The sequence below is a fragment of the Mytilus galloprovincialis genome, chromosome 7 (genome assembly GCF_965363235.1).
Source record: "Mytilus galloprovincialis chromosome 7, xbMytGall1.hap1.1, whole genome shotgun sequence".
NCBI classification, from domain to species: domain Eukaryota; kingdom Metazoa; phylum Mollusca; class Bivalvia; order Mytilida; family Mytilidae; genus Mytilus; species Mytilus galloprovincialis.
Genome location: NC_134844.1, coordinates 15,940,702 through 15,965,706, shown reverse-complemented (window position 1 = coordinate 15,965,706; position 25,005 = coordinate 15,940,702). Strand labels below are relative to the sequence as shown.

At 31.6% G+C, this 25,005-nt stretch overlaps 1 protein-coding gene across 1 annotated transcript in view; it reads right to left on the bottom strand.

The window, feature by feature from the left end:
• Positions 1-8,031: 8,031 nt before the first annotated feature.
• The window catches only part of LOC143082407 (uncharacterized), a 69,970-nt gene continuing 52,996 nt past the window's right edge, over positions 8,032-25,005 (bottom strand). The window contains exons 15-19 of the mRNA XM_076258058.1: positions 16,947-17,372; positions 12,869-13,174; positions 12,137-12,448; positions 10,693-10,999; positions 8,032-9,830 (exon numbers count right to left, since the gene is read on the bottom strand). Coding sequence (XP_076114173.1) covers positions 9,404-9,830; positions 10,693-10,999; positions 12,137-12,448; positions 12,869-13,174; positions 16,947-17,372 — 1,778 coding nt within the window. The 3' untranslated portion in view covers positions 8,032-9,403. The remainder of the gene's footprint in view (positions 9,831-10,692; positions 11,000-12,136; positions 12,449-12,868; positions 13,175-16,946; positions 17,373-25,005) is intronic.

The window sequence follows — 25,005 nt, the reverse complement described above, 5'->3', positions numbered from 1 at the left end:
GCGAAATTAGCAACAGACAATCACAAAGTTCACACGTTACCCATGGATAATAGCGTTTTGTGATAAACAAATTCAGAAATTTATAATTTCTTTCCTAGTATTTCTCGTTGGAAACGTTAAGCAGCCAACGTGTCTACGTAACTAAAATGTAAACCATGCATTGTCAAATTCAGGAACGTTCAATTAGCAAAATTATTTGTGAACCGATAAAATTACTGTAAAATTGAGAAAGGAAATGGTGAATATGTCAAAGCGACAACCACCCGACCATAGAGCAAACAACAGCCGAAGGCAACCAATGGGTCTTCAATGTAGCGAGAATTCCCGCACCCGTAGGTGTCCTTCAGCTGGCCCCTAAAATATGCATAATAGTACAGTGATAATGGACGTCATACTAAACTCCGAATTATACACAAGAAACTAAAATTTTAAAATCATACAAGACTAACAAAGGCCAGAGGCTCCTGACTTGGGACAGGCGCAAAATTGCGGCGGGGTTAAACATGTTTATGAGATCTCAACCCTCCCCCTATACCTCTAGCCAATGTAGAAAAGTAAAACAATAACAATACGCACATTAAAATTCAGTTAAAGAGAAGTCCGAGTCTGATGTCAAAAGATGTAACAAAAGAAAATAAATAAAATGACAATAATACATAAATAACAACAGACTACTAGCAGTTAACTGACATGCCAGCTCCAGACCTCAATTAAACTGATTGAAAGATTATGTCTTCATCATATGAATATCAGGTACAATCCCTCCCGTTAGGGGTTTAGTATCATACTATCATAAAATATATGAGAAGAACATAACCCGTGTCATGCCAACAACTGTTTTTTTAAGAAATAAATGTGTTTAGTTCCGATGCAAAGACCCTATCAGTGAATCAATGTTAAAGCCAAAATATGCAATACATGTAATATGAAACATTTATTAAAATAAGAATATAATAATTAATTACTCAATTATCGTATAGAACGTTTTCGTAAATGACACTACACATAATGATAATAATTACAAACCTTTGATTTTGTTACCATGTAACTGTCTGTAGGTAACTGTTCGTTCATACATAACTATAGTATTTGGTTAACTATTGATGAATGTTCGTTTACTCGTGCCTTGTACCTGTAAAATTATTTGTGCCGTACATAATATGTTTTTAAGACGATATCGTTTACACGGAAATAAAACTCAGACTTTTATCCCGGCTTTACAATTGATAGTGGAAAATTATTTTCCCCAAATAACGGACATTAATCAGGAAATAAAAGAGGAAATTATATATTTAATTGAGCTATGAAACTTAATTTAGAATATATACCATAAAAAGAGATTTTGCATGATTGAATGCATGAGGATCAAAAATCAAAACCGTCAAATATTTCCAGATACACAGTATGCTAGTTGTAACATATTTGATATAAGGAAACTTATATCCTGGAAAATATTGATTTCATTTCTATAAAGTTACATAACATGGCTCTTAAGGTTTTTCTCGTTTCTCGTTTTTGTTTCATGGATAAAACCGTTGGTTTTCCCGTTCGAATAGCTAAATACACTTGTTGTTTCTTGGGCACTTTATAGCTTATTGTTCGGCGTGAGCCGAGGCTCCATGTTCAAGACTGTACTATGACCTATAAGTGTTATTCTTTTTCAAACTGTGATTTGGATGGAGAGTTGTGACATTGGTACTCATACCACATATTATATCTATGTTACATTATAATATGTTAGTATGATAGTCTAACATCCGTCTCGGGTCATTCTAAAATAAACCTTAATTTCAAAATGAAATGTAACTTTCGTGATGACACGAGCTTCCACAATAAAGTGCACATGTAAATAAAAGAAAAGCTTGAAAGAAATTGGATTATAAAGCTGTGCGCATATTTTTTGTAATAAAGCGCGGAATTTCATACAGAATGTACTTCGATCAACACATTTGCAACCAAAACAAAAATACAAAAAGAAGCATTTATTTCTTAAACCGTTTACATTAGTTTTGTAAAGTTCTGAAACTTATAATAAGATCTTAGTATTTTAAGAAGAATGGAAGCTTTTGTGAATTTTCGTAATTAATTTTCCATGCAGTACCGTTGAAATAAATATTTGGTACAGTTACTCAATAAAATCTTAAAAATCACTCCAGGTAACGTAAACTTTATACATAAAAATGTATGACAATATCATGTTCGAGCATGGAAATGACAAAACGTCGATCGAAGTACCTGGTAAGCAACTGCAATCGAAAATTAAGAGAAGCAAGCAAAGAATATATTAGTCGGTTGATATTTTTTTTTAATTAAGATAAGGGCAAAATAGAAATAAGCCATATAACTACGTCATGACACAAGTTTATCACATTTTTACGTATAGTTGTTCATTATGATAGCGCATTTGTGCATATAAAACAATCAAGTAGTGAAAGTTATATTCTACATAGCCTAGTTAGTCTCTCTGTTTGTTAAGTTGTCTAATGGTTTAGATAGTTACTGTTCAGATATATAGAAGGTTGAATTGTCAACACATTCTGTCTAAATCCCTCTAAGCCAAGGACAAAATATGTTAGCATTGGTGGGGTGTTTTTGATTATTAAACAAATGACCAAATATATAAAATTGGTACAAAAATGTTGGATCATATTTAACTTTAAACTAAAAAAATAATTGGTGTTTATTTTTCAATTTCAATTATTTCATATTTGATAATTTTGATAATTTTAATTAGTTTTTTTGATACGTACAAATATCACCATTTATATAGACATACATTTTTTGGGTAATACTTTTAAATGTCAAATTTTAATTCTCTTGATGGTAAACAGAAAGGTGTAAAACCCGAAGATTTGACAGTATTGTTATAACGTTTAACCGAAATAATCGTTCGTATTATCCCACAGCTTAGCGGTGACGAGGAAAAGAGATCACGTGTCAGAATGGGTCAAAACAATCAGGTTTCAGATCAAACGTCGCATTCCCAACTTGAAAACCTGTGTGACCGTTTTTCTTTTTTAGAGAGAAAGAGTATGTGAGGTTTCTATCGTAATACAAGTATATTGTTGTTCCTGCGAACACAGCGTCAAATAGTATTGTCTTTGTTAGTTAATCGTACTAATACAAGTATCTTGTAAAGACTCAGGGATAGTTTTACACTCATGTAATATAACATACACAAACGTACTATTTGGCAATGATGAGATTTTGGCGAATCATTAGTCCTTCATGGCTTCGATGGACATTAGAGTGATGAGTAAATAGGAGGACTTGCCTTGTTTGCATCAGATCCAAAAGCTAAGCAAAATGACGTATAAAACAACGGTAGTCGCGTAGTAGTGGTATTTTTTCTGCCCATTATAATGCTACTAAAAGACATTTTACGAAGTAAAGCTTTTGGTAATCTTGTATGATTTTTAATTTTAGTTCATTTTTTATATCGGACCTTATCATGTCGTCCATTATCACTGAACTAGTACACATGTTTGTTGATTGGCCAGCTGAAGCACTCCTCCTTGAGGGATTTTCTCGCTGTGTTGAAGACCCATTGGTGGCCTTCGGCTTTTTTCTGCTCTTTGATCCGGTTTTTGTCTCTTTGATACATTCCCCATTTCGATTCTCAATTTTATTTATAACAGAGGTGCAAATAAGCAAAGTTTCAATTTTTATCATATGTCAAGACTTATCCAATCTAGAAGCACACCTGTGTCGAAAGATTGGTCTGTTTTGCTAGGCATATTGTAAAAATACATACCAACATCAGGTCGTAATGGTAAAAAATAAATCTATTTTCTCGTTTGGTGTCATACTATCTGTTAGTTGACAAACCCTTATAAGAATTAGTATCCCGAGACGATTGTAGATTGCCATATGCAAACTTTTTAGCTTGCTCCGTGTTGAAGACCGTACCTTGACCTATAATGGTTTACTTTTATAAATTGATACTTGGATGGAGAGTTGTCACATTGGCACTCCCACCACATCTTTCTATATCTATCTTTGACAGAGTCTCTAGTATCATACATGCCCTGGGCCTGATTTTACAAATATTCAACCAATTAGTCGATTCCAGTCGAATATGTCACATCACGTACTTATTGTGTTAGTTGATGGTTTGATGTCTTCCTGAATATGTAGATGACATACTAGTATAATGCAAAACACATTATAAGGGGAAAATATGAGACAATCACGAAGTTCAAATAGATTCTAAGGAATAGTGTTTTGAGATATATACAAATTCAGAAGTTCCGGATTTGCTCTAGTTGAACGTTTAACCCACACACCTATGTTACTGACATCTAGACCATACATCGTCAAACTTAGAGACGTTCAATTAAGCAAACTCATTTACGAATCGTTATATATGCTGTTCATACGAAACAAATATTAAAAATAGGATATTACTCAATTCTTGTATAGAAAAGTGTTGTAAAGGGCACTGCATATAATATAATATGTCTTGTCTTGACTATTGAAGTCAAACAACAACCACTTTTCCTTTGTGACGTCATTATTTTACCAAAACCATTGTGATGTCCAGTAATGAAAGAAAAATAGTAATATGTAATATAATTTTTTTTTACTAACCTTTGATTTTGTTATCATGTTCTATGGATTCTATATGTCAAATTTTTGTAAATGCCCGTTCGTAATTATATCGTAATACTATTGATTTACCTAACCCAGATATAGATTATCTTAGCCGTATTTAGCACATTTTTTTACATTCTCTTTCATCCTACTGTAGACATTATTAGTCAATTTATAAAAAAAGTATCTGAGTTTTTTTTTAAAGAAGATGACAGCTTTTGTGCATTTTCTGTATTAAAGTATGATTTTACTTTTTACGTCACAATACCATTTGCACAAACATTTTAAACTGATTTGTCTGGTATGGATGTATATGCCGACTCTAAATAAAATTTACTTACTAACTTAATTTCTGCACAGCTACTTTTGCAAAGGTACTATTTCTGTACTACAAATATGTAGTACTGGAAATTTACTTTTAATATTCAGTACTATTTTGTTACTTTAAAATTATTGTAATATTTAGGTACCTGTATTTTACAGTACTTAATGTGTACTTGAAATTTAGGTACTACAGATTTTTGGTTACTACCGTTACATTTCCAGCATTTTGAAAGTTTTTCTATTTGAAATCTCTTAAAATTATGATTTTTAAACATGGAATATTGTATTATTTCTGTACCAAAATAATTAGTACAAATCAAGTACTGTAAAATACAAGTACCTAAATATTACAATAATTTTAAAGTAAAGAAATAGTAATAAATGTTAAGAGTAAATTTCCAGTACTACATATTTTTAGTACAAAAATAGTACCTATGCAAAAATAGCTGTGTATACCAATATTTACTATAATTTTGAAATCACACCTTGGAAAATGCTAAGACCATATACATAAAAAGGTATAAAAATGTCATGCGTGGAAATATTAAGATCATAATCGACAAATTGAATTTAGAGAGCTTGTACAAGAAATGAATACATTTAGTTGTTGAAACGACTTACTCATTGTTTATAAAAATAAAACCGAATCAACCTGTCGGGAAATCTTTAAATGTGGTAAGAATAAGAAAAAAAATCTATAAAGATGAATATAATCAGACGAAGATAAAAAAAAAAAGGAAATGTTTTTTACCCGTTATAAAGAGAATGTTCAGTTTTGGACCAAACTGGCCTAAAATTTACTTTATATCAAAATGTCCCGAAAAGTTGAATATGACAACGTATGTCCTTTTGTAGGTATATGTTTTGTTTTGTTTAAACATTTCTATTTATAGGTCATTTCATTAGATGAAAGTAGATTGAATGAAGATTTTTAATTGCACACTATTTTGCCTTACATGAGTCGTGTTTTTGTCATTTTCTGCAAGCTATGAACATTCTTTTTGAGCGAATTTTGGTAAGTGGAATTTCCTTGTGGTATATTTTCTGTGTAAAATTAGCTAGTTTAAGTGTCCCTTAAATGCCTGTACCAAGTCAGGAATTTGACAGTTCTTGTCCATTCGTTTTTGATGTGTTTTGTTATTTGATTTTGCCATGTGATTATGGACTTTCCGATTGGATTTTCCTCTAAGTTCAGTATTTTTGTGATTTTACTTTTTATACTCAATTTATTTAAACTAGCGCATATACTAAGATGAATTCGCATTTGTGAGGTCAAATTCAATTTCTGCGGAAGCAACATTTAAAAAGTTTTGTTCATAAGTCATATAAGGTATTTATTTAACAAATAACCATGTAAAGGTATATATCAGAAACATTATTTTCTAATTTTCATTAATTTACTCCATTTATACTAAAACGACGATAATATCGACATCAGACACTCCTGTAGCGAAAACAAGTAGAATGATATCAATAAAATAATATTTTTCAGCAATTATCTGACATATGTATCGTCGTGGACTTTTAAGACCAGTTTGAAAAAATGCAACGCATACACTATTCTTTCTAAAACTGTCATGTGCCAACAAAGGTTTTTGTGTCATTCATTTAGGCAATATTCATCATCATACATCAGTCGAAACGAATTTACTATTCCAATGAAAACTTAATCTGTATATAAATACTTATACTGTAAGCGTTTGTGGGTATTTCAATATATTTATCTATGATGAAAGACGTACATAATGTTATGGAATATCCGTTTCACAGATGAAAACGGTTATTTTCCTTATGTCGTAACTGCAATCTGTGACATACCGTGAGTTAGACTCATTATCGGGTTTGTAATAACATGAGTAACACTACTGGTGTCACATGTGCAGCAGAATATACTTACTCTTCTTGATATCATGCATTGTTTTTGACGGGGCTCGTGTTGCTCAGTTAAGTTTTTCATGTTTTGTTTTTTGTACTATTGTTTATATTATATTTCTACTGAGACTTTTCAATTCCTTTCAATGACAACACATGCCATTTTTTGTATCTTGTTTGAAATAAATTAGCGGTTAAATTTCTCTCATGGGAAATTTATTTCTTTTACCACGGCTATGCCAAGTACTATAGTATTTATTCGAGTTCCAAAATCTTTTAACCTAAGTGTTACTGAACAGGCGGCCTACTTCGATTCGTCCAACTCGAGTCGGCTCGAGTTATAAAATCAGTGTTAATGAGCATGTGCACAACCTTCCATAATGGAAGTGAAAAGTTGACTCGAGTTGAGTCAGACTTTCCAAATGGAAGATATAAATCTTGCAGCAGTTGTCAATTTTCTTCTATCAGTGCTCGTCGATAATAAACTTTATATTTAAATTAGTAACATAATGGAATTAAAGACTAATGCTTATTTATTCCCTCATTCCTCTCGTTTTTCCGAGACTTTTCTATCCTTTTCAATGACAACACATGTAATTTCTTGTATCTTGGAATTTGACATGTTTTGGTGTCAATTAAAAGTAGACCTGTTGAAAAATGATGAAAATCGCTGAAAGCGTGTTGATGTCATGAAAAAAATTATGAAAATCGTGAAAATCATAATGACGTCGTGACAAATGACGAAAATCGGGGAAAATTTACGATTGTCACAATTAATTTTAGGAGTAAATGGAGCCTAATTGACTAAAATAGTCACTTAATAGTCTATAAGTTAACAGTAGCCTTATAAGTAATTCGTGCAACGTTATTAAATCACACTATTAACTAATTGTCAATTAGATATTTAATATTCTATTAGAAGTTAATAGTCTATCAGCTTAATAGACCGTTTGTGCAACCCAGTCCAGGGTTTTACGTACAATTGTACCCCATATGCATTCACTACCATTTGACAAGGGTATGAAGGGTTAAATACTGAGAAAAATAAAGCAATATATATATCAGGTATTTCTGACTAATTGATTCTTAACAATAAGATTATTTTAGGTTACATATGAATTGTATTTGTAATCTCTCTCTCTCTCTCTCTCTCTCTCTCTCTCTCTCTCTCTCTCTCTCTCTCTCTCTCTCACTTAAAACACTAATGCTTCCACTCATCTGTTTTGCTACAATATACACTAAATCATACATAATATGAAGAAAACAATTGGTTCAATATCACATGTAAACAAGACCAATATTTTTACAAAATTGGATATATAATTGTTTTTTGCAATATGGTTATCAAGAAATTGTTATTTCTTTATTTTATTCTTTAACTCAACCATATTTGGTTTTGTTTCATTTAATTTTCATTTATATATGTGATTCTTTGTAATTAAAACTAGCAGATTCTATAATAAACTCTCATGTTTGCAACCAAGACGCACATTCTCTATGTTGAGAACAAAGTTTACAAAACAAAAATCACATTATTTGAAAAAAAAACATCCACAATGTAAAAGTTAATGGACATTTAAAAAACAGGTGTTCAGTGGTTTCTGCTCGAAGTTTACAAGTGCAAAACTTGGTATCTTTTAATTTATTTTATTTACATAAAAGCATGACAGTAGATGTTTTAATTTTTGGCAAAAAATATATTTAAAGGATCTTAAATAAGCAACTCTGCAAGATTTCTTTTTGAAATATTCAGTTGTATCAATAACTAACAGCACTTACAATTTTAAAAATTGATTGTTGGTAGTTGAATAACTATAACTACTAAGTTTTTATATACTAATTTGGCTTTCACATTACACATGATTAAGATAGTTCTCTTTAAGGCATCTTTTCATCGTGTTAGCGATTTTTGAAATCAGACAATAATATTTGATAAAATTGTTGGTTTGTACTTTCTCTTGAAATCGCTAAAATTTATAACAATTTATTATTCATAATATATAAAGTCACTTGCTGACTGCAAATCTCTCTTTATCATGGAATGTAATACGGGAAATCAAGACGTAACCATAATGGAATGGTTGGATCGAACATAAAAAAAATGCGAAACTTATTTCAAAACAATGTATACATATATTCAAAATAAAACTTTTTATAATTAATTTATTGCGACTATGTGTAACCTCATTATAAAACAAGAATTTGTCCTCAGTACACGTATGCCCCACTCGCATTATCATTTTTAATGTTCAGTGGACCGTGAAATCGAGATAGAAACTCTTATTTGGCATTAAAACTAGAAAGATCATAGCATAGGGAACCTGTGTACTAAGTTTCAAGTAGTTCGGACTTCGAACGAATGGACGAACAAACGAACGAATGGACGGACGAACAGTATGAGTATTTCTCATTGTCAAAATTCGTAGGGTGACCTTCAGTTCTAACTTCTATGTCTCTTATGTTTGAATAACATTACCGTTTATTTAACAAATATTTAATTACCTTACTCCCCCTCTCTATTAAACAACTTGAAATGCATTTTTTACGGAGTCTTTCAAAGTTATCCATGAGTGAGTCGTGAAAGAATAGTTTGGTGTCGTCTTGCTTCATAGAATTAATTATACCTTTCAATCTCTCCAAATTTGATAACTTCAGTATCCTGCATAAAATCCTTTAAGGCAAGGAATGACTTAATCTTCACCGGTATAGGAAGAAGGTTGATCTTTGTCTCAATCTCTGCCCCTCTTGATGCTTTTACAAGCTGCTGTCTTATTTCTTTCCTACAAACTATTGACAAAGTTTTTGGGCCTGTATTGACGCTGTCAATAAAATTCTGGAATTGGTCTGTAGCATCTCGTACATCTGGATTTCTATATTCTTCACATATCTCAAATCTTGACATCTTTAGTTTTGCGATTTTCAGATTACTGAACCATCGTTCTCTCTCCACTTTCCAACCGGATCGGATGATATATTCGGCGGTCTTAAGTAATCCTGTCTGTAACAATGTCAGTAAAACTGATCTATATGAATAGTCCATGCTGTCAATAGACAAAACAATATATGAACTTTTGATATGAATTTCACAACAACCGAAAAAGATATGTATATTTGATAAAAAAAAAAATTAGAATGCATTGTTTCAATATTAATTACATTGCAAAGTAGACTACTAGTAATTCCTTTCAAAACCTTGGTCGGCATTGATATTCGAAAGTGTAAAAAAATGTTATCAACATAAACTCGGCCTGATAGAGCTTACAGTACAATTTTCTATTTGATTTACATTTAATTACATGTTAGTTATTGGTCAACACTGATTATACTCTGTACTTGTTTGAGGTGTTGCTCATGTAATTCTTTGAAATCATTTTCTTTTTTCAAATTCTACGAAAAATGTTAAAGATAACCGGCACATATTTCTGAAATCCTCCGACATATTACCTTTAATATTAATTCCATAAAGATGTAGCAATAATTGTACATGTGACAGCGCTTTCTATACCGGACGCATGAACGGACATACATGTACGTGCATAAAAAAACGTTTAAGTTGCACAATTGCATGATCGCCATACATAATTTAGCTTTATAATATGTGATTGATATCAGTCAAATTGTTCAATATATATTTGGTATCTTTTAAGAATGGTGCAATTTTCTAAGTTAACCAACAAAAATCGAGATCGATAAACGCTTAATAATTGACCTAGACTTTATAGTCCGACATAAAATATATAATAAGATATGAGAAGACGCTTTTAATTCTTCTGAGACCAAAACAAAAAGTGTAAATGTATATAATTTATTTAAAATTCTTTGTTGAATATTTACTTTTGTAATATTATGACACATCTAATACGAAAGACGAAAATTTACAATAATGTCCAGACATAAGCTTACCTTCCTTCAATTAAATTCTCTGACCATTTGGAATTGCATTTTTTCAACAAACTCAGCGTGTCTTTTTTTAGTTTTTTAATTGGACATAAATCCGATCCTCCACAAATAAAGAGATTGAGTAGGGATAAATCAACTTCCTCTTTAAAACAATCTTGGTCATATTTTACAGTACCATGCTTTCCTATATCATGTGTCATACTATTCACAATAGAATCCAGTGGCTTTTCTCTAGTAATTGATCTACAATTAAGGTCTGCACCATATTTTACGAGAAGTCGAATTATTTTATCACGATCATGTGGATTCTCTGAAAATACAGAAAAAAATTAGAAATTGTCAAATTAACTGTTTCAAATATATATCATTTAAAAAACTTTATTTGACTGAAATATTTTATCACATGTTCACCAAATAAAAAAGATAGAAAAGACATTTTTGTTGATTTTGAGTGATTATTTATATTTAAGGCAAACGTTTATTAAAACATGTATTTATTTATATCATTACTTCGTTAAAATGGGGATTTAAAGCAAATGACAAGAAGAAAAAAATATTTATTTAAGGTAACATTAAGAATATACTTATCACAAATTGTAAGCCGTCATCAATTAACTTTTTATGGATATGAATCATGTTAAGTGTTACAAAACTTCAGACAAATAGAAAGCTAAATGAAATGAAACGGCAAAACAAATAAACGTTAAAATTCCAAACTGATTTAAAAGTAAAAAGATCATTTATTAAACCCGTTTTTCTAATTAAATTCTCCCTTTTTCTAGATATTGCCTGTAACAAATGTACAACACAGGAAAAGGGAAAATATATCAAAAATTTCTTTATTTGCTGCTAAAGGAGTAGGTCCGGTAAGGACCGATTTTGGCCTCAAATTTCAGTTTCATCTGACGAAAGATTTTGACCACTTTTTAAACACTTAAGTGTCTATTTCATAGGATTCAATTAATTTATGTGAAAGATTTTAACTTATTTAATCATTAAAAACAATCCGATTCAAGCTCAAATATGAAAAATCTACCAAATATGCGAAAAAATGTCACTTTTCAGATGGTTTTTGTCAAAAACGAAAGTGGCCGCATCCGTGTTCATCCTCAATCTTTATATATGTTATGTATTATCATCCAATACAACTACCATTTCAATATTTTGGATGGACACGAATGCGGACACTTTCGTTTTACACGGAAACCGTCTAAAATTTAACTAAAATGCTGGAATTGTAAAGATTTCAGTAATTTAGCATGACTTAATGGTGCTAGTACCCAATATATGTGCATTGTATTGTCAAATACAGCCCATATTCATGTAGCAGAACCATTCTGCTATCCAATAAATAACTAAAAGTTTACATTTTAACAATTTTGTAAAACTGCTATATTTTGGGGCCAAAAAGGGGTCTTACTTGACCTACTCCTTTTCAATATCTTACTTAAAATACAAGAATAATGCAATGCACTTCTTTTAGAAGGATCTGCAAAGTTTATATTCGCTCCATTCTTCAACATTCCTTCAACAAGGCAATGATTTCCTTGAGCAGTAACATCAATCAAATTTGAGACTTTTCCTTTAAATATATTAGGGCTAGCTCCTTTATTCATGAGAAGACACAAAAAATTAACCCAATTTGGTTTCCTGTATTTCAACAGTTTGTTTGTCAAGGCTAATTGTACATAGAACATTTCCGTATTTAAGTTTAAATCATTCGCTTTGATGAGAGTTTCTCCTATATCGGTATCTGATCCTGCAAAACAAAACAGAGTTATCAACATCATATTGTTATTTTATAACTTTGAAGAACAACAAAGTCATACAAATTATATTATCTAATTAAGGTCCTTACACAGAGTCAAATGTTTATAAGAATGACCTCCAGTTTTCATAGTTGAAAGAAGTATAGACCGATTTTAGAGCACTTGACTTATAACTATTCAATCATCCCATCGTAAGGCAAGACGGGGAGCTCTTTGCCAAATACAGCTTAGGTTATCTATTCCTGAGGTAAAAAAAGCCTTAGTATTTCAAAAATTCAAAAGTTGTGTAAACAATTAATTTATCTATATTAATTACCATATCATAGATAATTCATGTCGGCATTAAAGTTTTGTATATGCAAAGATGACAAATACTCTGTCACTAAAACTATTGTAAAGCAAAGCCTAACCTGAACGACAGAACGTTGTTACGACATCATCACCGTCGTAATCCTGCAAATTAACATCTGCTCCATGTGTTAGCAACTCTGATACAATTTCCTTGGATGCATAATACCTGTTGGATGGAAATTCGCTTCTGAAGGTGCTAGAATGCATGTTCATGTAATTTGTTTCATCCATTTCCTCAAGGTAATCATCTGTTTCTTTTGGAATCGTTTGAATGGCACTAAACAGTGCAGATCTTCCTGACTTGTCAACCATATTAACATTGATACCGCTTTCAATCAAAATCGTCGTTAATAGAAGTTTTTTTTCTGGAGAAAAGATAAAGATAGTTAGACCCTGTCTGAAGAGATATGCAGATAATTAATTAACTTTTCACAGTCAGGCAACCGAAGATAATCAAAGTTTATTTGCAATGAGTGATGTATCTGAAGGCAACGTTTTTAATCACCTACACAACCATTGGAGCCATTCCACAAACACCCCCGACGACCTTATAAGTGACATTACTTAGAAGCCACACCGGGCTCCGAGTTAGCCAGCATTACAGACTGTCGGATCATTAACTTGATGACTTTAACCTCCGATTGAACAGAAGATTCGGGAAGACATCTTGATATAGAAACTAAATGTACTACAGGCTATGTTTAATTATGTTAATATGTGTTTTGATTGAGTTAATCCATTTCAATCGATATTGTATAGTGTGTCTCTCTATGTTGTGAGTTATTGGTGAATTTACAATCTCAATCATTAAAACATTGTACCAACATAAAAACCTTTGATTTTTCAACTCTTTATACCACTATTCCACATACTAAACTTAAAGCTCGACTGAAAGAACTCGTCAGCTTATGTTTCTTTAACAAAAAAGGCACTAGACGTTTTGAATATCTAGTTTTGGGTTGGAATTCAGCTTACTTTGTGAAAAATCATACAGAGTCAAGGACAAAATATACCGGCGAGGATATAACTGCCATGCTGGACTTTTTAACTGACAACAATCCCAATGGATACCAATTGCGCTCATCTTGCAAATTTGTTTTTATATTCATATGAAGCAAAATTTACCCAAGGGCTTGTACAGAAAGGAAAAAACGAAATTAGCCCAGTCTTTTAATTTCACCTTTCGGTATATTGATGATGTACTGTCTCTTAATAATAATAGATTCAGTGATCACTTACATTTAATATATCCAAGAGAACTTGAAATTAAAGATACTACCGACACAGAAAAATCTGCTTCATATTTAGACCTTTTTCTCGAAATGAGTACTGATGGTAGGTTGAATACCAAAATTTATGACAAACGCGATGATTTCAATTTTCATATAGTCAACTTTCCGTTTCTGTGAAGCAACATCCCAGCGGCACCAGCATATGGAGTATATGTGTCTCAATTGATACGTTACTCTAGAGCTAGCTCAAAGTACGTTGATTTCGTTGAACGATGAATACTGCTTTCTCAAAAGTTGCTACGACAGGGCCATGAATCAATTAAATTAAGGTCATCACTCAAGAAATTTTACGGTCGCCATCATGAGCTGATTGGCCATTATGACAAAAGTATGTCAGAAATCATATCTGATATTCTTCCTGTGGTAAAGTGTTATTTTAGGATATATGTATTTTATAGATAAGTAATACTGTAGTTTTATATTATTGCATGGTTAAACTATACGGAGTGTATATTTCAGGTTCGCTCAGGTGTGACTTTTATCAGGTGTTGCAATTGTGTTTTATTGGTATTGATTAGTGGTCAATTCTTTGGCGGGAACTTTACATTTCTACATGGTCACTTTTGTGTAATGGACACCATTTTCAGTGTCTAGTACATTGTAATATTCTATTCTATTTGGAGTTTGGTTTTCCTATTTATAAGGTCAGTTAATCTTCTTATACTAACATATTAATTATCTATCCTTATAATTATATGTATGCATGATTTATGAATGTTATGAATAAATGCATGTTTGAATGATGTGTAGATGTGATATGTAAGTGTAACAATAGAAAACTTTAAATCTCTTTAATAATTGTGCTTTTATGGTTGAATACGGTAAATTATATAAAACAGCTAAATTTCAGTAAATTGATTAAACTATTGAATTTTATGGAATGAATGTTTTATAATAATTTCAGATATTAAAAAAAGTCATAAATTGATAAAGATAATAACTATCTTATTTTGATATGCAGATTAGGTTAGTTATGAATTTAATATTTGTACTGCAGGTATATTCCATTTTGATGACCCACCATGTCGGCATCAACCTGATGTGATCGTACTTTAATTGTATGCAAGCCTTCACAAATACCTGTGAGGTAGGTTATGTTATGTTGAATCTATGTGCGTTTTGCTTATTGTATTGTCTGCTTTAGAAAGTGCTTTATGCATTGTTTGCACGTATGTTCTTGCTTTGCATGTATATGTTATTTTTAAATATGCTTATTTAAATTTGGTATTTAACAGTTCATTGCATTACTGTTATAATGTATAATTACTAATGCATCGACATATGCATTATGATTAGATTTGATATTTAGATGTATTCATGAGACAATAGAATTGGAGATCACAATTTCTGATTTAATGAAATTATATATTATTCTTTTATTATTGAAATGCTTGGAAAAGTAAACAGTTTCCTTGTTCATAATTGTTAACATAATGTTTTAAATCTTTTATATAGTTACTTAATTATATTACATCCATTAATAAAATGTATTGTTATTACAGGGTATTTATTTTGAATTCCAATATAGAACGAAATAAAGAATCCATAACTATATATTGTCTTGGTGTATTCATTTGCCACGACACAAGACTACATTCCTCAGTCATAATAACCTTCCAACATTACCGAACTGAACAGAGAAATAACACGACGGTAGCCATATCCGGTGCAAGAAATGCTTACCCTTCCGGAGCACCTGATTTCACTCCCGGTTTTTAGAGGAGTTCGTGTTGTTTCTTAATTATTAATCATAACTGTTGATGTAAATGTCCTTTGGTTTTGTGAGTCTTTGTTTACTCCTTGGTTTTGATTGTTACATTTTTTTTCAGATAAGGATGACGGTTGGTACTATCGAAATAATAGAACCCGCTGCATTTGTTTGCATCTCTCCTAGTTAGGGAAATTGATTTTCAGAAATGTCGTTTGTTGATGTGGTTCAGACGTCTTTCTCTTTACTAGTTTTTTTTTTAGACTGTTGTGTTTTCCGTTTGAATGGTTTTACATTTTAGTCATTTTTGGGTCTTGTTATTCGGTGTGAGTCAATGCTTTGTGTTGAAGACCGTACTTTGACCTTTTAATGGTTTACTTGTTCAAACTGTGACATGGATGAGAAGTTGTCTCATTGGCACTCATACCAAATCTTCTTATATATCTATCATCCTATGGCCATTGTGGGTTTTTGTGGAAAGGCTGCTTTGACGAACCAACAGTTTGGAGGTCACACACCAAACATTCTATAATGTAAATGCCATTCATTAGTTTGCCGTTTTTAATTCTTTTCATTGTGGGATTCCAACTCCTGAATCTAAGACATTGTGGTAACACCACATACACTGTGTTAAACGCCCTAAACCACTCGAATTACTATATAACAAATATATTTTTCGTTAGGCGTGTAATGTTTGTCCTTGTCGGCTTTATCTGAGTTGTACTGATAGAAATGCTAGGCATATATTCATACATGTAGTCCTATGATGACCGTTTATGCGTTTTTGAATTGGCAGTTCTATTCATCATCATTTATACTGTAGTAGATACACAACATTTGTAGTTTTGCGCAAGTACCACTATGATGTATTTCGTCCCCGTGGAAAGGCAGTTAAAAGATTTGGTATTCATTATTTTATTGCATGTTGACACCGTTTGTTTTCAAAACCGTTGCAACAGCCAACTGACTTTATTTACGGTAATAGTTCAATGAGCGACATATTATGTTTTTTAAAACTGTCAGTCTAAAACAAACTATTAGCTGTACGTAATGCAAGCTATTCGAAGAAAAACCATATGACGTACTCCAATGTATAAGTTGTATTTTTTTATAAATACCAATTAAGGAACATCTTACCTTTGTCACCATATGTAGAAAACAGAACATGAAGAAGAGAATTTCCATCGCTCACATTTCTTTTCTTGTCTAATAAAAACCTTTTATCTTGACAACCATTCTCGTTTTCTCTTTTCCATTCGCTGCTTCTAACATTTACCATCGCCCCAGACTCTAACAGGAGTTTAGTCAAGCCTATATTTGTTTGTCTGCATGCTTCTACTAATGGTATGCAATCTTCTGAATGTTCATTTGGGTCAGCGCCATATTTCAAAAGTAAAGCAGTAATCTCAGTTCGCTTATCTCTTATGTCTTCGTCTGAATTTGGATTGTATGGAATTGTAGATGCAAAATATAGAAGCTTTCCTCCTTCTAGAGATTTTAAATCTTCTTTTAGCAGTGCATGATTCAAAAGCGTGGATAAAATTTCTGAAACTGTATTTCTATCTGTGGAGATAAATAAGTGAAACATATCTTTTATTGTATATTTGTAGGTGAAACTCGATCGTCACGCTAAATTGCGATGGTTTCATACGCTAAAGCTTGATGGTCTAGATTATTCGATCGAATACGCTTATATAAAATTCAAAGCCTCAATATGCTAAAATGCGTTTTCCCGCAAACAAACGTTTGCTAGCGAAATCATTGACGTCAGCAACGTCATATATCGTTTGTAAAAACATAAATGGACATGCCGGAAAACGAGAATGTTTGTCAAGATAAAAGGTTTTAATTAGACAAGAGAAGAAATGTCACAGAGAAACAAATAATCTTAATGCGTATAGTTTTTGGTCGTTGCTGGAAGACGTTTACCTGTTTGTAATCCCTAGTAATGTACTTGCATGATTTTAACTGAATTATTCTATAAAACATTTTGTTTACAATATGGTTTGTCATATCTGTTAATGAGATGAATAGACAGTATCCTCACGACTATAGGTTAAAGGGGAATTCCGCGATTTTTTTATTTATCATCTAATTATGTTCATCTTAACACAAAAAAAACACATTTGCAAAGTTTTAAATTTATATTCCTTCTAATAACGGAGAAAATCAAGTATTTGTAACTTTTTTGGTTGAATTCTCGAGTGGGTCGTGACGTTTTAGCCCGATGTGTTGAATTCTGGGAAAAAATAAAAGCTGTTTAACTCTGATAGCTTATCGACAATATACGTAATTAAAAGCGCACAGCTGACGAATGGTCGTAGTTATTAACCACAATATAAGAATGAACGAAAAGGAATATGCATATACCGTTTTGTATTGATTGAATTAAACTCCTATAAAATTATCTCTAGTAAATGTTTTCGAATAAATTTCATTAATTATTGTTGAGATTTTTTTCATAAAATATTTATTGAACATTTTTACTGATATTGAACAGAAAACATTTCAGTTCTATTTAGCGTTATTGTTTTGATAATCATTTCAATGCAACTAATGTGTGAGCAGAGTGTGTATATTATTTTGTAAAGGTCACTGTATATTTCTCGGCTTGAGGTCAATTCGTTTACCGTGTAGCTATTTAGCCGCAGGTGTGAGTTCAAGCGTACACAGGTATGAATGTTGTTATTTGAAAAGCATAACTTGACAGAAAGGATTAGAAAGAGTATGCTGTATTTAATACACTAAGATTTAATACACGATGAGAATAAAGATACAATAATTAAATTGTGTAAATTAATTGAAAATAAAATTCAGATTCGTAATTCCGAAAGTGTAAAAAAATTAAAGGAAACATTTTTTTATAACTTTCTTAGCGGCAATTGGCGTAAAGATTCAAATATGAAGTAAAACATAGTAGTTTTAATCTTTAATAAAAACTAAATGCAATATTACCCAATTTGATATACCATTGCACATCTGTTTGATATCATTGACTTTACCGAAATTTCTTAACTTGTATTCAAATCTGGCTGTGTTTAAATGCTCATAAAACTATCGCAATTTAAAAGTTTTTAATTGAAAAAAAATACAACATACAACATGCATGATTTTTTTTTTAGTTTCTTTTTAACATTTCATTCTTACATAATTAAATTCATTTGACAATCATTTACACGAACTTTTTGTGAAAAAAATACCAATTATCTAAGCTAAAGCATTATTTTTTTTTGAGGATTTTTGTACATTTTTTTTTTAATTCTATGATAATATTTGTGCAATGTTGAACATGATAGCCGTCATTAATCCAAATAAGTAATACAGTAGTTGTAATAAAACTTATATTTTAGTCATGCATAACTGATATTGACGAATTTAGAATAGTTCGTCCATACATCGTTGTTCTTGAAACAATCATTATTAGTATACATGTAAGTTTCCTGACGTATAAGCGTCATTGGGGATGAGCTCCAGAGAAAGCAGACTAGTAGCGTTTCGTTAGTTTGTTTGTTGGGAAAGGAGAGGAAATGCAACCACTTGTATAGATAAACGACAGAATTGCCATACAAGCATTTATAGTCAACACAACCAGAAAGAGTTCCCATCGTTGGACGGGGAACATGAAGGCTTCCAAGAATGAACAAGTAACATGTCTAACTCTGAACAGTTAGAAAACGGACTATCGACATCGACCGCTTGTTCTTGATACTTGAAACTGCATGCATATATACGTATACGTTTATGATAGTGATGAGTTCTTGCGTCTGACAAAAACTAAATTCCTTCATGGTTATATCTTGCCATACGTTTATATTGGTTTGTAAGGTGATTACTCAAAATCGTTATTTGAAAATCCTGTTTGTGAGATGTAGATTCATTTCAATACAGAAAGTTCGTCTATATATTAAGTTTTACAAGTGTATAACACGGAGAAGCTCTGAAGGTACATTACTCCCATTTTGTTTGGGTGTGAACCATCGATGTTAACAGCAATATCAAAGAATAAGATGATGATGGTAGAAAGAACTATGGGCGTCAGGTGGCAAATATTACATGCATATCGGACCATGAGTTGTCAATCTGTATGAAAAGCTTTCAAATACAACCATATTATTGAGAAGGAATGTTTACATGCTATACTCTCGTACTAGTAGTACAGGGTTCTTGTGGCGTTCAACTTAGACACACATCTTTTTAACGATGTTTAAAAAAAAGACAGAACCAATTTAATGTCATATTTCCCTATTTTTTAAATATAACTAAAAGTCTTTTATCTGACAAGAATACCCCTATTTAGCGGACAAGTAATTTTTTTTCTTTCTGTTATTGAATACCAAGAAAGAAAATAAATCCCGAAATTAATTTGAAACTTTGATACTCAATAGTTTCCCAACAAAATATTCACATCCCTTGGGGATAATCATTGTTCGTCCAGTGGCATATATAACAATTGTGATGACGAATTCCTTCCTTTGTTCGTGAACAATCTTATTGAAATATAAATCTGTGATTTTACTATGTCCACAACTTCGATGAAGCAAAGCAAATAGACCTGTATTTAAATCAAATTGGTTCTCTTCTTCTTCTTCTTCTGGTATACAATAGTCTATCGACATTTGATGATTACATACTGTTGGCATACGTGGACTAGTCTATTTACAAATCTTTTACCCCAATTCATTCAAAATATATGTTTTTTTCTTATGTTCAATGTATACATGTATATATTTTAAATTGCGCTATAGTTCCGTAACTTTCTACCCAGTCGTATAAACGAATCGTTGACAAGTGCGTACATTTTTTTAAATCAATATTTCTGGTATGTTCCAATCTGTCCTTCACTATTGACAATGAGTATATATTACATTTTCCCAAATTCACCCTTGGAAAAAATATTTAAATAGAGTTTAATTTCATCAAATCTTATTTTTTGGGTATTATTTATATTTTTATGAATAATATTCTTTACACCAGAAATGTTATTTATAAACAAGCGTATGAGTTTAGTAATGACAGAGTTGTATATTATACATCTGATAGTTCAAAATGGAAAGTTATAAGTTATCGGCCGTGTACACTGATCAATACCTGCAGAAGTGAAACGATGCATGAACTTGCAAGCCCGACAGGAAATCGCTTGAATACCTGGACGTGTCACCTCACACCCCTCACAATACCTTTGGAAGTAATACCCTTAGCCATGCTGGTGATTAGATGAGGGAAGATCAGAATTTATTTGAAAAAAGTTTATTACTTTAAGAATTCTGAACAAATTAGATTTTCGAAAACAATTTTCACGGAACACTTATTTATGATTTCAACTTTGACTTTTTACCTAATTCCAATATCAACAGTTTAAAAACAACAGACCATGGTAATTTAAAAAAATAAGAATATTTTCCGTATCAAGTTAGTTAGTCGGATAAAACAACCGTACGATTGACAAGATATCGACACGCAATTACGACTACATCGGTTACTGTAGTTTTGTTCCTTTGTGGTTTATAGACATATCGTTGTTATTAATCGAGAAAGAAGACAAAATGGCCGAACGCAGAGAATTGATACTCTAAATTTAAAATCGATGGTGATCGCTTATCTAGCGGAATAAAACTTTAATATCTATGAATTTGTACAGCTCTTTGTATGAACCAGGCAGGGTGCCATATACATGTGATTTATGAGGGTTTCAGATTTTATCTTTAAATAGCCTAGAAGAAGCAGTAACTGAATACTGCTCACAAAATAAATATGAGTGGGAAAATACGAGTGGTTGCCATGGTAACGGACACTCTATTTTTTGGTTGTGAAGCATCATATTAGCATAGTAAAATCTTTCCAAAATCAGCTAAATCACTACAATTCAGAGCCTGAATAGGAATAGAATCAAGCATTTTTCATTAATTTTCATATGTAACATTGATACAACTTGGTTTTAGCATCATTTTAGTTCATATTGCATGTAAACCAAATTTGTAAATTTTTTGAAAATTTTTGCCAAAAAATGCATATTTTCAACTTTTCTGAATTTGGGATTTTTGCGAAATTATCAAATTATCTGTGGTGTTTTTCAGAAAAGAGCAACTGTGTATAGCATTGTTAGCACTTTAGTTATGAAGTTTGGATACTACTTTACCAAATTAAATAGAAAAAAGCTTGGGACTTTCTTTAGTTTTATCACCATAGCAACCGATTTTTTCCTTAGAAACGGAGTTAATATTTGCAGAATATTGCAGTTTTGGAGCTTTAATGTACTGAATTGTTCTATAACTGATAAAAAAAATTACATTTAAGCATAAGCTTACTCTAAATTACCATCGTTAATAGTTGCTGACTTCAATAGTTACCATGGAAATACATATTACCCATAGTAACATCTATTTTAAAATGTATCAATAGAAATTTATGTAAAAAAATACATATATTATATATAGACGGTGTTTATATTCAAATTGGAATATGACTGCATGCTTTGCTTCACTCACAGTCTTGTCTGTATATAATATATAATGAAACATTGGGGTTAGAACCGAAGGTTAGGAAAAAAAGGGGGGTAGGTTTATTTTAAAAAAAATCATACATGTAGATTCTTGAAAAGATAACGTTTGGTCGGAGAGCCTGATCATGAATAGAATAATGATTATGAATAGAATCAATTTTATTTTCAGAAATTTCATATACATGTATAACATCGATATAACTTGGTTTTAGCTGCAGAGCTTAGTTAGTATTGCAGTTTAACCCCGACTTTTAGATTCTTTGTTAAAAAATACTAAAAAACATTCATTTTTTTCGAAAATCATGAAGTATTGTGAAATTATCAAATTTTCTCGTGTGTTTTTCCGAAAATTGAAAATATGTAAATCATAGTTAGCATTGTAGTAACAAAGTTTGAATACTACCTGACCAAAATAAATAAAACATTGCGTGGGGCTCTCTTGAATTTTATCACCATGTTAACGTATTTTCCCCTTGGAAACAGAGTTATTATTTATTGAATTCTGCGGTATGGGGAATTCAATGTTCTCAATTGTTTCCAAACCTTTATGAAAAGACATGCATTGAAGCATATATAAGCTCTAAACTGCAATCGTTAAGTATTATTACAACAGTTGCCATGGTGACAAATATCACCCATAACAGTCAATCAAATGATATATAATTATAGATTATCGTTGATCATCTCAACGAGATTGATTATCTCGCTTGAGCTGGGACAGCGAAAGTGAGAAAAGCAATCGAGTTGAGATGACCAATGATAATCTGTTTATCGCTATTTTACCTATGACGACGTTGTCAATTTCATGTCAATTTCGTTAGCAACGCCACGTGCGTGGCCTCCTTAGTTTCTAGCGATAATTTTTCCATCTCAAGCGAGAAGCATGATATGAAAATTATCACAAAAAAAGATCAAAGAAAAAATGCATAAAATAGCGATAATATAGTTTATTTAAAAAAATACATATAATTATGTTTATAATGTTCATTTTTCTAATGGGAATATAACTGCATGCTTTGCTTTGTTTCACTCTCAGTACTGTCATGACTGTCTTTGCTCATTGAAAAGACTTAACAAATTTAAATATATACACTGTTGCATTTTGGAGGAGGAGTGGAGGTTGGGTAGTTTTTGTTTGAATCTTTCATAGATCTTTCACAGCTAAGGTGTGCATTAACTACCTCAGATATACTGCAAAGTTCAAATGTACTCTTAACTGATCCTAGACTTTGAAAGGGGTGTAATTCCATAAAATAAAGATAAACAGCTGCGCCATGAGCGCATGTTACGCCCGTCGCTTTTTCAAAGAATAATAAAAGTTTAATAACTTCTCAATGTCATATCACAAATTCATGAAAAACTAATGGGAAGTTATGTTAATAGATATAAACCTGGCGTCACCAAAGTTTCATAACTGCTCAAAGCATTGTCTGAAAACTGGAATATTCCCCCTTTTTATGATTAAAATCACATTTATCCGTGACCTAAAACGTATACAAATTAAAAGTGAACTCCCGTCAATAAATATAAACAATTTATTGAACGAAAAATGGAAAAAAATGGGGAGAGTTTAAGATTGGAAAGTGAAACTTTTTTTTTCAGTTTATATAACCTTCTAAATTGAGGTACATTTCTCATTGATTCATCTTTCTCTAAGCATATTTTTTACCTAGGGGAAGAAAAGCAATACATCTATATTTAGTTATGATTTTGCATACACCTTTTTGAAAGTACACCAAAATGGAACTAAAACTGTAGGAGATGTGGTTGTACGTCAATAGCACAGTAATCAAACGAAAAAACCCAACTAATGACATTTAGCAGGCAACATAAAGATTTCAACACTACCAGTAGTTATAGGTGTCTACACAATATGTCAAATTCTTAATCATTACTATTTTATCTATATAAAGATTTTCTTGAGGATCAATTTATATATAGTTGGGATCCTGCTAACATATTTAACCCCGCCACATTCTCTATGTATGTGCCTGTCCCAAGTCAGGAGCCTGTAATTCAGTGGTTGTCGTCTGTTTATGTGTTACATATTTGTTTTTCGTTCACTTTTTGTAAATAGATAGGTTTTCTTGTTTGAATTGATTTGCACTGTCATTTCGGGACCTTTCATAGCTGACTATTCGGCATGGGCTTTGCCCAATGTTGAAGGCCGTATGATAACCTATAGTTGTTAATTTCTGTGTCATTTTGGTATCTTGTGAAGAATTGTTTCAATTTGGCAATTATACCACATCTTTTTTTTTATTTTAACAGAAATGATAAACAAATAAATACATGAAAATCGAAAAAATATTATATGGTATGTATGACAGAAAAAAAAGGCTTCAGAAAGGTTTTCCTTAAATATCAAATGGTCACTTTTAGATATTTTTTCACTTAACCAGGTCATTTAAGGTAAACTATACAGTTTTCAACTCAGTGGCAGATCCAGAACTTTGTGTAAAAAAGGGGGGGGGAGTTGGGGGGCGCTCCAGTCACACTTCAGTGATTCCCTATATAATCAACCATTTTTTTCCACGAAAAAGGGGGGGGGGCTGTACCCCAGGATCCGCCTATGAAACTGATCTGGTTCTCGGTTTTAACAATTTTCAAAGTATCAAACAAAGAAAAGTAAGGCAAAACGTGCACAACTCGGTAACAGTTAAAGTGTCGCCAACTAAATTCAAACTTGATCTCTGT